We start from the raw sequence: 16261 nt of genomic DNA on the forward strand, positions 1-16261 counted from the left end.
GGTGCCCCTAGGTGCAGGAGCTTGGTGGTCTCCCCCCCAGCTTGGAGTTCTGGGGGCCCCGCTGTCTGGAGGCGGCCGGGAGCTGCAGGGTACCCCTGCTGCCCAGAAGCTCTTAAGTGCCACGGGCAGCAGGGAAACCCCACCACTTTTAACTTTAAGGTTCCACCCAGGGCCCCCTCCGCCCGCTGCCCAGTGCCCCCCACCCCCTCTGCCCACAGCTGCCCCATGAACTTCCCCAGAGACCCACTCTCCCAAGCCCTGCCCCCCGGCCCGCAGTAACTGGGAGGTGACGGTGTCTGCCGGGCATAGCGAGGAGCGCTCCAGCAGCAGGGCTGTGTGGGGCTGTCTCCCCCTCAGCCGGCCCTGCCCCCTGCTGGGACCTGGGAGCAACAAAATTGGAATTTTTAGGTGCCCCATAGAATGCCGTCGCCCCTGGCACGTGCCCCCAACACCTTCCCCCGCCCCCATCGAACCTGTCCACAGAGCGGCACTGCACAGCCTCAGCCACTAGGGGGAGCCACAGCCCCATGCCAAGGCCACAGCCCCAGCGTCCATGCTGGGCTGGGTCTGGTCCCTCAACTGGGATTCAGCCAGGGAGGGGGTGGAACAGGAGTTTCTGTACTAGGAGCCCCCCCAGTTGCCCACCCCCAGAGAGCTAGACGGATCTGGGCACTGCCCAATGCCAGTGCACCATGCGCAGCCCTCCTCCTGCTGGGTGCCACCCTGAGCCCCACTCCAATCGGAAGGGCTCTGCACCCCCCACCCCGTGCTAACCTGCCCCCCCCCCCGAGCCCATGTCCCGAGAATCCCCATAGTGCCTTAGCAGGATAATTACCCACACGCCAGGCACACACACCGCACACGCTAGTGTTCACATGCACACACACTCCGGCATGCACACAAACATGCAGATGTGTGCTCACGTCTGTGAACAAGTACAGATGTACATACCGGTGCGCCCACACCCCACACACAGGCACACACGTGTGCAACACACTCATGCACGGGCACAGAGGTACAGACACGTACGTTCACACATACCGGCAGCCTGCTGCAGCATCAGATGCAGGGACAAGGGGCCCCCAGGACCCTCCCTGCTGCTCAAACACCAGCCAGGCCGGAATGGAGGGAGAATCCTTCAAACCCTCCCGCCGGCGAAGAGCTGCCGTGACTCTGCCCAGAGAGACGTGATCGTGGGGCCCTGCCCCCTCTGGCCCCCCAGGGACGTGGCCAGAATCCCCCATGCCCCCCCCCCCCACCAGAGTCCCAGTTCAACCCTCTTAGCAGGGAATCAGTCCTCCCTCCCCGTGTATCCCACAGCCAGAGCTCCCGCCCTGCTCCCCACAGCGCCCCCTGCTGGAAGAGACTGGATCTGGAGCAGCCGGGAGCTCCCCCTACAGCCGGCGCTCCTGCCCCGCTCCCCACAGCGCCCCCTGCTGGGTCAGCCCAGGACTGCAATAATAACACTCCAGCACTTTAACCAGGGCTTGCTGCTGCTGCCCCTGGAGTCCCGTGTAGCCGGCAGGAGCCGGGGTATCGCGCCACCCCCAGGCTGCCCCCTCAGATGGCAACGGCCGGGCGGTGACCACTACCAGTGAGCGCCGTCCCCTCCCACCGCGCCGGGAAGCCGTGAATCATGGAACAACCTCGGCCAAGAGCTGATGCAGGCACTCGAGAGACCCGAACTCCCCCCCACTCCCTGGATTCCCACCTGGCCCCCCCCTCGACCCCTGCATCCAACATGCCCCCCCTTGGCCCCGGATTCCCACCTGAACCCCCTTGACCCCTGCATCCAACCTCCCCCCTTGACCCTGGATTCCCACCTGAACCCCCAAACTGGCCCCCCTGCTCTCTGGTTCCCACATGGCCCCCCAGACCTCCGGACTCCCACCTACCCCCGGGTCCAACCTGTCTCCCCTGCTCTCTAGGTCCGAACTGCCCCCTCCTGGGTCTGACAAGCCTCCCACCCCCACCTCTCTGGAGCCAATACATCTACCCTGGATCTAGCACACTCACACACCCCCGACCCGATGGGGACTCATCCCATCTCCTGTGCTCCCAGGGTACGATCCAGAGCCCCCCTTCCAGGTCTGCCACCACCACAGACACACCCCGGCTCCCCTGACGTTTTAAGGCCCCATTGGGGGGAGGGGGGCCATGAGCCATGTTGCCCCCCCCCCCCCGGGAATGTCTCAGGCTCATGTCTCAGCGGGAGGCGGGTGCACAGAAGAACTGTCCCTTTATCCCATCTGGCCCCTCCAGGCCTTGGCCAGCAGCTGCCTCCCAATGGCCAAGACCATTTCCCCAGGGGGCAGAAGGGATGAAAAGGAACATTAATGGGGGGGTGGGGTGTTAGGAGGCCTTAAAGAGACAGTGCACAGCTAGCCAGGGCCCCTCCCTCCGCTTCCGCAAACAGCCCCGATCCTGGCCCTCGGCAGCCACAGCAGAGACACCCCTGGCTGTTCGGGGGCAGGGGGGGGGGATCTGAGCATGGAAAGTTTGGGAGCAGGCTGGGGGGCAGGATTGGGCCTGCGCTGAGCAGAGGGGGGCAGGGAGGTGAATGAGAGAGGAGCGGGGTGAGGGGCAGAGACCCAGAGGCCAGGAGACGCGCCCAGATCCAGCTGCAGGCCTGCGCGAAGTCACCCCAGGGAGGGATCTGACCCACAGCCTGGGTACAGGAGAGGCCACGCTAACTCCTGGGGTGCCTGGGGGGCACGGGGGGGGGGGAGCAGCACACAGACCAGACCTTTCACCCCCAAGGGACCCCTGGCGCTTTGCACCATCAGCCCGGGGGGGGGGAGGGAGGGGGGCAGAGTCTCCTCTCACTGCCCCCAGGAGTCACCCCATTGTAAACCAGGCCCAGTTACCGCCACCTGCACAGAAGCTCTTAGTTCTCCTATCCTACGTGGGGTGTAAATCTGGAGTAACCCTCTTCCACCAACAGAAGTTTGTCCAATACAAGAAATTACCCCTCCCCCTTGGGTCTGAAATCCTAGGGCCGACAGGGCTGCACCACCACGGCAAACGTACAGGTAGGAAGGCCCTTCCCTGAACATCTCTGGCCTGTTTGTAACAGCCCTCGATGTATTTGAGGGCTGTTCTCAGGTCCCCACTCAGTCATCTTTGCTCAAGATTAAACATGCCCCCGCCGTGTTTTAACCTTTCCGCACTGGTCTGGTTTTCTAAACCTCTGCTCACGTTTGTGGCTCTCCTCTGGCCTCTCTCCAACGTGTCCACATCTTCCCGAAAGCGCAGCGCCCAGAACTGGACACAGAACGCCAGCTGAGGCCTCCCCAGTGCCAAGCAGGGCGGGACAATCACCTCCCGTGTCTTACAGAGCAGTGGTTCTCAGCCAGGGGTACATGTACCCCCGGGGGGACGCACAGGTCTGCCCAGGGGTTCGTCAACTCATCTAGATATTTGCCTAGTTTTACAACAGGCGACAGAAAAAGCACTAGCGAAGTGAGTACAAACTAAAATTTCACACAGACAATGACTTGTTGATACTGCTCTATGTACTCTACACTGAACTGTAAGGACAATATTTATATTCCAATTGATTTATTTTATAACGATATGGTGAAAATGAGACACTCAGCAATTTGTCCGGAGTAACGTGGCAGTGACGCTTTTATGTCCGATTTTGTAAGCAAGCAGTTTTTAAGTGAAGTGAAACAGGGTACGCAAGACAAATCAGACTCCTGGAAGGGGCACACGGGTCTGGGAAGGTTGAGAGCCACCGATACAGAGGACGCTGTTATCCGTTTTGCACAAGGGGAAAGACACAGAGCAGCAGGGTGGTTTGGGGATTAAGGAGTTGGGCTGGGGCTCTGGAGATCACCCCTCAGTTCTCTGGTTCGTCCGCAGAATCCCTGGACAGGTCACGGCCACCCGCCGTGCCTCAGTTTCCCCATTTGTAAAACAGGGATAAGGCTCTGATTTGTAAAGGTAGTGAGGTGTCTAACTCCCATTGATTTAACAAAAGAAAATCTGCCCCCAGGGCCTTCATTTGTCTAGCTCTTCGGGGCAAGGGCTGTCTGTGTCGCGCCCGGCACAGCAGGGCCCTGAGCGCGGGTGGGGTCTGTGCAGCACCCGGCGCATGGGCCCCCCCATCTCAGTCGGGGGTCTATAGCTGCTACCATAATACACCTAATGCACGAGAGGAAGTGACCTGACCCAGTCTCAGTAGAAAGGCCAAAGACGGACTGTACCTAGAGACCCAACACCCAGGGCTGAAGCAGAGGGGCCTGGGGCGGGGGGAGGCTGGGGGAGAAAGGAGGAGGCAGTAGTTTGCTATGCCAATGGAGCGAGGCTTTCACCCCAGCTGGGGGGCTGGCCCCACGGACTCCCACGGAGCGAGACCGTGGGATCTGGGGGAAGCGCCAAGGCCGGCTCTGTTGTGAAAACATCCGGGTGGTAACTAGGGGTTTTATCTGATCCCTTTTCACAAGGCCACTTATCTCCTGGCTACTTCCCCCCCACTTCTCTGAAGGGCAGGACTCAAGCGGTGTCGAAAGCCCTGAGCCGTTAGGGGCTGCAGTGGGGCAGGTTGCTAACAAGGCTCGCTGAGGTCATCCCAGATACAAGTGCTGAGCACAGAGCCTGTCCCACTAGGGAGCCTGGCACTGCGGCAGCTGTTGTGAGGGACCCTGGTGCTAGTGCCCAGGTGTGCGAGGACACCCAGGGGCCGGGGATTGGCCGCCCCCCCCCCCCGACAGCCAGGGCCTTTCCAGAGCCGGCTGCAGGCCTCTAACCGTCATTAATTCCTCTCTTCACCCTGCACTTTGGCCCCGTGTCACACGGAGCTGGGGGAGGAGGGGGACAGGGCTCTCTGGAGCCATCACCATTGTCTTTGTTAGCAATCACTTTACGAGCTGGGCTAGATCAGGAAATTCCTGTACGGTTCTACACTGGGGAGGGGAGCGGGGCGGGAGCTTGGCCCGAGAGGGCACTGGGAAAAACGGAGCTAGCAGGGCAGTGTGGACTGGGGTTCAGGGCGGGAAGTCAGGACGCCAGGGCTCCATTCCCCGACTCTGTCACTGGCCTGCTGGGTGACCTTGGGCAAGTCATGGCCCCGCTCTGTGCCTCAGTTTCCCTTTCCTCCCCATGTCTAATTAGACTGCGCGCTCTTTAGGGCAGGCATATTTTTAAAGGGACTCAGAGCCCACTGCATGTCGGCACAACGGGGGACCCCAATTTCAGGCCAGGTCTGTGCAGCGCCCGGCCTAATGGGGGTGGGGGGCCCTATAGTGAGCGGGGCCTCTAGCCCAGGTGTTCTCACCTCAGAGTGTGGCCACCAACTCCTGCTGGTGGCCGTTCTGACAAGCCCATCTTTGTCCCCGCCCCAGGGAAGGTGGGTCAGGAACTCACCAGCCTCCAGCGCCGCGCACGCACACGCCAGCCCCACGTGTCTCCAGAGGCGCTGCCCGGAGCATCTCGCTGCCCTCGGTAACAGCTGTTCAGCTGGGCGCTGCAGGGAGGGGCCACTACTTTGCCCCCCCAGTCTCCACTTTGGAGGCTGCCTTGGACGTAAAAAAATCCACTGGTGGCACTGGCAGCATCCGGCCACAGAAGCCGCATTTGAGAAATGCTGGTCCAGCCGCTACACAGGAGAGGTTAGAAGGACAGACGGATGGACCAGAGCTGCAAGACAGACAGGTGAGCCAAGCAGGCGGCCTGGTTTCCCAGTGGGCAGAGCTGGGGATTTCCCCCCATCCTGGGTGCCCCTGCCAGACATTTCCAGGTCTCCAGCCATTCTCCAGGGAGCCTTGCCTGGCTCTCCACTCAAGGAGCAACAAAATCATTATCCCCATTTCACACGTGGGGAAACTGAGGCCCAGATGAGCAGGCAGGTCACTCAGCGGGGGTGTCAAAGCTGGGGTTACACAGGAGTCCAGACTCCCGGCCCCACCCTGCGCTAACCTGCTAGACCCCACTCCCCTCCAGAGCTGGGGACAGAACCTAGGAGTCCTGACTCCCAGCCCCCTCTGCTCTAACCACTAGGTGTTAGTGTGTGGACAGGGGTTGAGTTAGGGGGAGCTGTGTCTCCTGTTAACTCACTAGGGAAGACAAGCCCTTAGAGCTGGATTGGCCAATGAGATCCAAGCACGGGGGGTGGGGGCCAGGGGTGTCTGGACTGCTGGGGAATTTGGCCCTGAGACTTTTTACAAATCTGCCTCTTGGTGCCTTTACCGGCACTTTGCATCCTGTCCGTTTCACAGCCCCTCCCCGCCCCCCGGGCCCAGCCTGTTCCTTATTCTGAGGTCTTGTCAAAAACCCAGCCCACCTGTCAGTCTCCTGCGTGTTTGTGTGGATCTGTCACTCAGCAACAGCAGAGAGGAAAAAACACACCTGAACGGGGACATTGCGGTTGTAAAACCACAACATTTGGCTGGGGGGGCGGGGGAGGGGGAGCTGAAAGGCAGCCTTTGAATCCCACCAGACGACAGGTGTCCCCGGGAAAGGTTAAGATCTGCATCCGCGCAGCACCAGGCCAGAGCCCAGCTGGGGTCCGTCAGCCGTAGCGCAGCCGGGTCAATGGGCCAGGTTCCCAGCTGGCGTCAATCAGCATCGCTCCATTGGAGTCAGTGGGGTCACTTTACATCTGCTGGGGACCGGACCCCATTGTCTCATTTGTATCCCTGGGAACATAGGGAGGAGCCATTCCAATTCAGGGGGCCAGACTCTGATCTCGGCTACACCAGAGGGAATCTAGAGTAACGAGTAACATCAGGGCATAATGCTGGCTGGAGGCAGCACCGCCTAGCAGCTCGGCCACAAGACTAGGAGTCAGGGCAAGTCACTTTCCCTCTCTATGCCTCAGTTTCCCCTCCCACACATTATCAATGTAGATTATGAGCTCTTCAAGGCAGGGGCTGTCTCTCCTAGGTGTTTGTGCAGCACCCACCACATTTGGGACCCCTAGATCTTGGGCAGGGTCTGTGCAGCACCCATGACAACGGGAGCCTCCGATCTTGGGTGGGGTCTCTGAGTTTCTGTAATCTAAGTAATAAGAGTGTGATAGCCAAACCAGACACTGGTTAGTAGAACAGTGTGAATCCACTGGCAGAACTGGAGTGACTCTGGATTTATGTAGAGGGCCAATAAGAAGAGGATTGGGCCAGATTTTTGAGAGCTGGGCTCCCACCGATAACGGAGACCTCCCCTGCCCACGTTTTCCTTACCACCGAGCAGAACGCCGGGCGCTGGACACGTGGGCAGAGCTAGATGCCGGCTGACCAAATCTACCCCGGTCTCCTATTAATACTCAGGCCCCTGAAGTAAAGAAGGCAGCTGGAGGCAGAAAATAACCCCGGCTGGGGGCAGAGGAGACAGGGGGCCGGGAGCGAGGGCTCCAAGGGAATGGGGCCAAGCGGAGACACAGGGGGCGGATTGGGGTCAGAGTGGCAGCGTTCTGGGGGCGCTGGCCTGTGCGATTCGCTTCCTGACCGGGCCCCGTTAGTCACCAGGAGAAACGTTCACAGCAGGGTCAGTGCCTGGTGCTCAGCGGTTATTGAGACGGGAGCCTTGTGCCCCAGTGACTAGGGCCGGCTCCAGGGTTTTGGCCACCCCAAGCAGACAAAAAAACAAAAAAAAATAAGCCGCGATCGCAACCGCGATCTGCGGCGGCAATTCGGCGGGAGGTCCTTCGCTCCGAGCGGGAGTGAGGGACCGTCCGCCGAATTGCCGCCGAACAGCTGGACGTGCCGCCCCTCTCTGAAGTGGCCGCCCCAAGCGCCTGCTTGGTAAGCTGGTGCCTGGAGCCGGCCCTGCCAGTGACAGCCCTGGGAGGGCCAGGAGGGCAGAGCCCCGGCCGCTGGGAGCAGGGTTAGAGCCCATGGCACAGATCGGGCTCTGGGGTAGATCCTCAGCTGCTGGAATCGGGGTAAGTGCATTGAAGTCGATGGGAGCTACGGGGTCCAGCCCCATTGACTCCCAAGGAGCGACGGCCAGTTTACACCAGCTGGGATCTGGCCTCACTGGAGTGACACCTGTGTAAGGGAGAAACGTCTTTCATCTGCTCACTCAGCCAGATCCTGGCCTTGGTGTAACCTCCTCCCCCAGAACACCCATTTACCCCAGACAGATTGGGTAGCACATTCACCCGCACTCCCCTCCCCTCAACCCCACTTCCCTCCCCTCCCCAAGCTGGGGATAGCACCCAGGAGTCAGCTCCCAGCCCCCACTCCTCCATCCACCAGCCCACATATGTGCAGCTCACAGGCTGGCAAAGTGCCCAGCGAGGTGCTGTTTGCCGGGACGCGGGAGCTCTGGAGCAGCCTCACCACTCTCAGGAGGTCAGGGCGGGAACCCCGGAGCTGGGCTGGTGACGCAGAGCGAAAGCCACGTGTCATCCTGTCCAGGGAACACCCCGCGGGCAATCCCCTGCCCCTCCCTCCTGGGACTGCTGGCCCGTGGGAGGCAACAACTTCCCCCAGCCCCACTGGTCCCACATTCCCAGCCGTACACCGAGCAGCGACTCCCCCGGCCCGGCGTTCCCAGCCGAGCAGATGCTGAGAGCCCCCTCCATGCACCCGGCCTAGGTGGGGGCGGCAGCAGCTGATGCAGCGCCCCCTCCCCCCACGGGGCTGCCCCTGGAAATTCTCTGCTCCTCTAAAGAGGCAGGAAACTCACTGCACTTTCCCCCCCGTCTGCACCCCTCAGGAGCCCAGTCTTGCTACTGCTTCAAACCACAGCCTTGTGCTGGGTGCCCTGCTCTAACCACTACACCACACTGCCCTCCCAGACCTGGGGCTAGATTCAGGGGCCCTGGCTCCCAGCATCCCCTGCTCTAACCGCTACACCACACTGCCCTCCCAGAGCTGGGGCTAGATCTAGGAGCCCTGGCGCCCAGCCCCCCTGCTCTAACCACTACACCACACTGCCCTCCCAGAGCTGGGGCTAGATCTAGGAGCCCTGGCTCCCAGCCCCCCCTGCTCTAACCACTACACCACACTGCCCTCCCAGAGCTGGGGGCTAGAACCCAGGAGTCCTGGCTCCCAGCCCCCCTGCTCTAACCACTACACCACACTGCCCTCCCAGAGCTGGGGTTAGAACCCAGGAGTCCTGGCTCTCCCCTACCCGACACCAGTCCCCTCTCAAGGTGGACACTTCCACCCCTCTTCTTGGAATCAACCCCTGACGTTCTGGGCAAGGCCCCAGCGGGTGTAAACCGGCCTAGCCCTAGTGGGCTCAATGGAAGGAGGCCGATTCACACCAGCAGGGCTCTGCCCCCCTGTGCTTTCCTCTGCCATGGGTAGTTTCCAGGAATCGCTATCGCCTCAGCATCTCGCTGCTACTGAGTAACCCCCCCGAGATCCGGAGAACTGCCCCCCCCCCCCGATACTGTATCTGCCTTTCTGCCCAGCCCCCACATCTCACAACGGGGGCCTGATCCCCCAGGTGGGCCCGATCCACCACTGATCTGCCCCTTGTGTCATCACTTCCACAGCACCAAGTGGGGGCGGTGCCTGCGCTGCTGCCATGGTGACCTGGGAGAATTTAAACCCCCCGCCCTCCCCCCCCCGGACGCTGGCTCATGCTCACTCTGCCCAGGTGCCGGCCCTGCCACAAGACGAGCGGGTTTTGGGGGCGGGGGGAGGAGAGGTTACGGGACCCGTCATTTTCCCAGACCTCTCACCATTTCCCACAATTCATCACCCGCCTTTCGATTTTGCTCTTGATTTTGAAATCAGCCGTGCAACGCCTCACCCGGCAAAACAGTGCCCAACTCCCCCCGCCAGGTTAACTCATCCGCCAACTCCCCCCCAAGATATGAGACGCCCCTCCCCCTGCCCTCCTAGTCCTAGTCCAGTCCTAGGTTTGCTTCTAGCCCTGAAGGCATCTAAAGCCAGGCAAATGCTCCTTTAAGTGAAAGACATAAGAACATAAGAATGGCCCTACTGGGTCAGACCAAAGGTCCATCTAGCTCAGTGTCCTGTCTTCCGACAGTGGCCAGTGCCAGGGGCCCCAGAGGGAATGAACAGACAGGTTATCACCAAGTGATCCATCCCCTGTCGCTGATTACCAGCTTCTGTCAAACAGAGGCTAGGGACACCATTCCTGCCCATTCTGGCTAATAGACATTGATGGACCTGTCCTCCATGAATATATCTAGTTCTTTTTTTAACCCTGTTATGGTCTTGGCATTCACCACATCCTCTGGCAAGGAGTTCCACAGGTTGACGTGAAGAAATACTTCCTTTTGTTTGTTTTCAACCTGCTGCCTATTAATTTCATTTGGTGACCCCTAGTTCTTGTGTTATGAGAAGTAGTAAACAACACTTCCTTATCTACTTTCTCTACACCAGTCATGATTTTATAGACCTCAATCATATCTCCCCTTAGCCGTCCAAGCTGAAAAGTCCCAGTCTTATTAATCTCTCCTCATACAGAAGCCAAAGACTTCGAAGACCTCAAACCAAAGGACCCTGACCCACATTCCAACCCGCCCCCTCCCCATCCAGCCTCCTCTGAACCCCAGGACACCAGGCACCCAGCTCCTGATGCTGCAGCTCCCAGCTCCGAGGTGGATCCCACGCTCCAGCACCACCCACAGCCCAAAGGGGATGCGACTGCGGATGCATCAGTGGCCAGTGGGGGTGGGGAAGGTCACCCTGGAACTTCCCCTGCCCCCAAAGATCAGATCAAGTCTGGATGAAGCTTGGAAGGGGAGTTGACTGGACCCAGGACGACCCATGACCAAAATCGCTGGGAAGGGGCAGAGCCAGGACACATGCAGGCAATTGCATCCAGCCTTCTGCACAGTCCTCAACCACTCAGGACTCATCTGAGGGTTCGGAGGGGCAGCCCACAGACAACACCAGCACCCCCACACCCGCTCTGATAGGGCCTCATACCCAGCGATTCCCCCCTGGGGGAAATGCAAAGCCTGATCACCCCAAAAGGCTTTCAAACCTGGTCCCGGTGCCTCTCCATCCCTGGTGTAAAGTCCACCCCGGACAGCACAGTTTACAAACCCCGGGAAATCAGTTTACAAACCCTGCTTCTGTACCCTGAGGGAACAGGGTCTACTCGTTAGAGCTGGGGGGGCTGGTTGTCAGGACACCTGGGTTCTATTCCCAGTGGTGAGAGGGGAGTGGGGTCTGGTGGGTTAGAGCAGGGGGGTTGGAAGCCAGGACTCCTGGGTTCACTTCCCAGCACCAGAACTATCTTGCCAGGAGCCTGGATAAACCACCTGGCTTCTCTGTCAAAGAAGGATCATCTCTCTCTGGAGTACAAGCCAGGATAGGACAACTTGTGACATTGCCCCCCCCCCCCCAGTAACACGCTGCTCCCCAGGGTGTCAGAGAGGAGCCCAGCCCAGCCGGACATAGAGCACAACCCTCTATTGTCCTGGACAGCCCAGCAGATCCCTGCCCCGCCAGACACAAGTGTCCTGGTCCCATTCACACCAGCACGGGATCCAGGAGTCACTCCACTGGAGTCACACAAGGGGAAAATGTGTGGGAGCAGAATCAGGCCCAGTTGCTCCAGATTTCCACCGGGGGAGGGGAGAATCAGCCCCCACCGGCACTGGCTGGGCCCGATCCTGCCTCACTCGGTCACAGCGCTGTAAAGGCAGCGGGTGTGAATGAGCGTCACTCCCCTGGAGTCCAGGCAGCAAAATTCACCAACCGGGGCCCTGGCCCCGGAGATTTACACCACAGTAAGTGGTGTCAGAATCGGGCCCATCCCCCATGGGCCCCAGCTCTGCTCTGGCCCCTGGACTTGGAGCCCAGCCCGCGGGGATCCCAGCTCTACCGGGGGCCGGAGCACGGCGGGCGACACTGGAGTCACTCCCCCAGATTTACACCCGGGGAACCGAGCTCAGCAACCCGCCCGGGAGCCTGGGCCGAGCACATGGTGGAGCCGGGGGTGGGGCCAGAATCAGGGGCTCACCGAGGGGGAGCAGGCGACGAGCCGGGTCCATGCTGCGGGGCGAGAGAGTCCAGCGAGCGGCGTGCACCGAGCTGCAGCCAGAGGGCAGCGCCCCCAAGCACAGGTCCGGTTATATGGGGGGCGGGGGCCCCGCCCAGGAAGGCTGGGGCCGGAGCCTGGGGGAAGGAGAGCAGGATCCGGGGAGGGACGTGTGTGGGGAGATGGGAGGGGAGACCTCGGGGGAGGGGGAGCCGTGGGGGTGTCAGAAAAGGGGACCAGCTGACAGGCCGGTTCGGGCAATATTTTAACCAGGGGCTCCCACTAAATGACAGACCCCGGTCTGGGCTGAGCCTCCATCCCAGGGGGGCTCGCGGGGGCGGGGCATGGATTCGGTTCCCATTTACACAGTTGTCCCCAACCAGACAGCTACATGGGGCAATCGGGGCGCCCTGGGGGCTGCTACAGCGGGTGTCTGCCCAAGTCCCGAGCTGCAGAGTGGGGGGCAGAAAGAGCCCCCCTTCCTGGGGTTAGCAATGGGGGAGGCCAGAGGGAGAGGTGCCTGGGAAACACCTGAAGACGGGATGGCGCAGGGGGCTGGACGGGTGTGCGTGGGGCTGGAGGGAGGTGAGGAAGGCGGGCGGGGTGGGTGAGTGGATAGAGGGGTGTGTGGCGGATTGAGGGAGGTTGGCTGGGAGGGAGGGGTTCGGTGTATATGGGGATATCTGCTTTGGAGACCAACGTGCTGGGCTCCCATCCAATCTGACCCACCACAGACACTGTTCTAAACTCCCCAGGCCCGGGGGACCCTTCTTTGGATCAGAGACACCCCTACCCCTGGACGCACCCCCTGAGATGGCCCCAGGAATGACCCAGCAGGGCCTGTACCAGCCCGGCCCCCAGCCCCAAGCTTATCTCCACCCCATGCTACCACTGTTCCTGTCTGTGCTGCCCCCCCATACACCCCTGTTGTCACCCCTCGTGCCCCCTGGAACGCAGCCCCAGCACAGTGTGGAGCCCAGATTAGCAGGTCGGGCAGCCGGGGGCTGCTTTTCCCCTTGGAGCGCAACAGCTGAAGAGCTGCCGACAGCTGGCCAGATCCAAAGCCCATCCAAGTTCTGGGAACTGCCCCCCAGTGCAGAGAAGCCCCTGGGCAGATCTGTGCTTGGCTGGGAGCTTACGACCTGCACTTACTCCCACCGTTACCTGTAAATCCCTTGAGCCTTGTGTTGTTAACCCGGGGAACTCCCTGCCACAGGAGAGTGGGGGAAGGCAAGAGCTTCACAGGGTTTGGAAAGGGCTGCGATATTGATACGGGGCAATGCGGCCGTTAAGTGTGATGCTCTTCGTGAGGAGAGAGCGATGGTAAAGAAGGGACTAGAACCCACACGTCCTGGTGCCAAGTCCCCCTGCTCTAACCACTAGACCAGGGGTGGGCAAACTTTTTGGCCCAAGGGCCACATCAGGGTGTGAAACTGTATGCAGGGCTGGGTAGGGAAGGCTGTGCCTCCCCAAACAGCCTGGCCCCTGCCCCCATCCACCCCTCCCACTTCCCGCCCCCTTCAGAACTCCCAACCCATCCAACCCCCCCCCCCACCCGCTCCTTGTCCCCTGACCACCCCCTCCCAGGAACCTCCGCCCCTAACCGCCCCCCCCCCCCGCGACCCCACCCCCTATCCAACCCCCCCTGTTCCCCGTCCCCTGACCATCACTCCCAACCTCCGCCCCATCCAACCGCCCCCTGCTCCCTGTCCTCTGACTGCCCCCCGAACCCCCTGCCCCTTATCCAACCCCCTCCCCGCCCCCTTACCATGCTGCTCAGAGCAGCAGGAGCTGGCAGCCCCACCGCCTGGTGGTGCAGCTGCAGTGGAGGGGGGACAGCAGGGGAGGGGCCGGGGGCTAGGGACAGCGGGGGAGGGGCTGGGGGCTAGGGACAGTTGGGGTGGGGCCGGGGGCTAGGGACAGCAGGGGAGGGGCTGGGGGCTAGCCTCCCCGGCCAGGAGCTCAGGGGCCGGGCAGGAGGGTCCCGCAGGCCGGATATGGCCCACGGGCTGTAGTTTGCCCACCTCTGCACTAGACCCCACTTCCCTCCTCAAGCTGAAACTAGAACCCAGGAGTCCTGACCCCCAGCCTGCTCTCACCCCACAGGCTGCCTCCTGCTTGGCAGGGTTATGCCCTTTGGGATGTGGGGGGCGGTTCAGGTCAGCTGCTGAGGCCCCGTGGCTGGAGCCCCGGGGATTGTGTCACTGCGGGGATATCCAGGCCACCCCTTGGGCAGGCACCAGAGACCTCATGGAAACATTGCCCCAGCAGAAACAGGAACCTGTGGGTGAGATCAGCTGGGGGATGGGGGTGGGGGGAATGTCCAACTGTGAGGCCCCGGGCTGGGATAGCAGGGGCCTGTGAGACAGGACTGAGGGGCATCTGGAAAGTTGGGGGACAGGGTTGGAATAGCGGGGGGGCTACGGGTCACAGTCTCCCGCCCTAAAATATTCTGTAGTGCTGGGCAGCTCTGGCACAACCCAACCCCCCTTTGAACCCCCATCAATACACCCCAACCCCTTGTACCCCTAAAGTGTACTCTGACCCCCCCCACCAACAGCTCAAATACACCCCATCTCCTGCAGGAGCAGAGTAGTAAAAGCGGCGACAAACCAGGGTCCCTCCTCACTCGTGGGCTCCTGCTGTCGTTCTGGGGGAAGTCGTTGCCCTGGGCCGGCCGCAGTGCAGGCACTCGGACACCCTGGCGCTGGCTCTGGGCGACGCCACTATTGTGCTGGAGCGTGGGCCGACTCCTTCCTCTCGCACCCCTGCTCAGCCCGTGTCTGTGCCGCATGGGCAGCTCCTGCCCAGGAGTTGGGGGGCGGGGGAAACAGGGCATCCCACAAACAGGGTGGGGGGGATGCAGTCTTGGGAAATCAGAGCCACAAATTGGATCTATCTACCCGCCCGGAGCAGGGTCTAATTTTGTCCAGCATCTTCTACGTTTCTGGTGCAAATGACATAGGGGGTGTGCTGGGTGTCAGGACTCCTGGGTTCTATTCCCAGCTCTGGAAGGAGAATGGGGTCATAACAGAACCCAGGAGTCCTGACTCCTAGCCCCTCTGCTCTGACCTCTAGACCCCACTGCAAATCATCCCTTTGATCAGCCCATTGTCCTGCCCCCTTATCCCCCAGCGAGATGCAGGGATGGCTCCAGCCCTGTCTGCTCCTCTGTGCGGATGGAAGGGAAGAGTTTGTTTTATTAAATAAACTGGTCGCCTAGTCCCCACCCCGCACTTCCATAGTGTGTGAACAACCAACGCAGCAGTAGACAGCCCAGGCCGAGAGGCCAAAACTAGCCAGTGCTGTACATTTAGTGTTTGCTGTATCTGGGGGAAGAGCTGTACTACATGGGCCAGGGATTATTTATGATTTCTCTGTTTTTTGAGTCCTTATCACTACAGGCAGCTGTGACAGTTTCAACATACGGGGGGGACCAGAGTGCATCCCTGACAGACTCAAATGGGGCCAGTTCAGATCCAGGTAACTAGCAAGTAATTCTCAATGGCAGCCCAGAGTTTCCCAGAATGCACTGGGACAAACTCCGGCAGCAAGGAGGAGGCAGGTGGAAAAGGCTGCTGTGTGGACACCAGCCTGCGTGTTGTTAGTAGGTCAGCTGAGAGAGTCACAGCCAGGGCACAAGGCCTGGACACAAACAGTTGCAGTGTATTGTGCTTGCACATCTATAGTTGCACAGTGCCGTTGGAGCCTAGTGTGATTGCACTGGTAGCATATTGTGTTTGCACACTTGCGCTTTCAGTGGGGTGTGCTTGCACGGCTGTCGTTATACTTGTGAGCTTGCCAGGTTGTTGCACAGTTGCACTTTCAGCATAAAGGTGCTTGCATGCTTACAGTTGCACCATTGCATTTGCAGCGTATGGTGCTCACATGGTTGCACTTGTAGTATAGTGCGCTTGTACAGCTGTGCAATTTTCCTTGCAGTGTCGTGGTGCACAGTGGTAGTTGCACAGTTACACCGGGAGCATTGTGTGCTTGTATGGGTTTAGCTGCACCATTGTCCCATTGCACTTGCAGCATTGTGCTTTTGTACAGTTGTAGTGGAGCTGTTGCACCTGTAGTGTAGCGTTTGTACAGCGGCACCGTTGTACGTGCTGCACTGTGCGCTTGCCTTGCCGTCCTTACCCAGCTATTATATGTCACCAAGCAAACAGCTCCCCCTAGAGGCCAGGTGGGTCAGGCTCTTTCTGCTCTTGGTGGGAGCTGATCATGAACAGCGCCAGAAGATCAAGTGAGACAAACCCCAAAATCAGGAACTCGGCCCCCAAATCAGGAGATTTTAGTGGAAAAAAAGATGAGATTGTGGTTTGGGGGTTTGTCTTTT

General features: G+C 60.3%; 1 protein-coding gene across 1 annotated transcript in view; it reads right to left on the bottom strand.

Annotated features, from left to right (window-relative positions):
- Positions 1-16261, bottom strand: part of LOC135891962 (adhesion G protein-coupled receptor E5-like) — a 36413-nt gene that overhangs the window by 19380 nt on the left and 772 nt on the right. The window contains exons 2-4 of the mRNA XM_065419645.1: positions 14549-14722; positions 13688-13738; positions 13084-13126 (exon numbers count right to left, since the gene is read on the bottom strand). Of these exons, the coding sequence (XP_065275717.1) occupies positions 13084-13126; positions 13688-13738; positions 14549-14722 (268 nt within the window). The remainder of the gene's footprint in view (positions 1-13083; positions 13127-13687; positions 13739-14548; positions 14723-16261) is intronic.

The sequence above is a fragment of the Emys orbicularis genome, chromosome 19 (genome assembly GCF_028017835.1).
Source record: "Emys orbicularis isolate rEmyOrb1 chromosome 19, rEmyOrb1.hap1, whole genome shotgun sequence".
Taxonomy (NCBI): Eukaryota; Metazoa; Chordata; order Testudines; family Emydidae; genus Emys; species Emys orbicularis.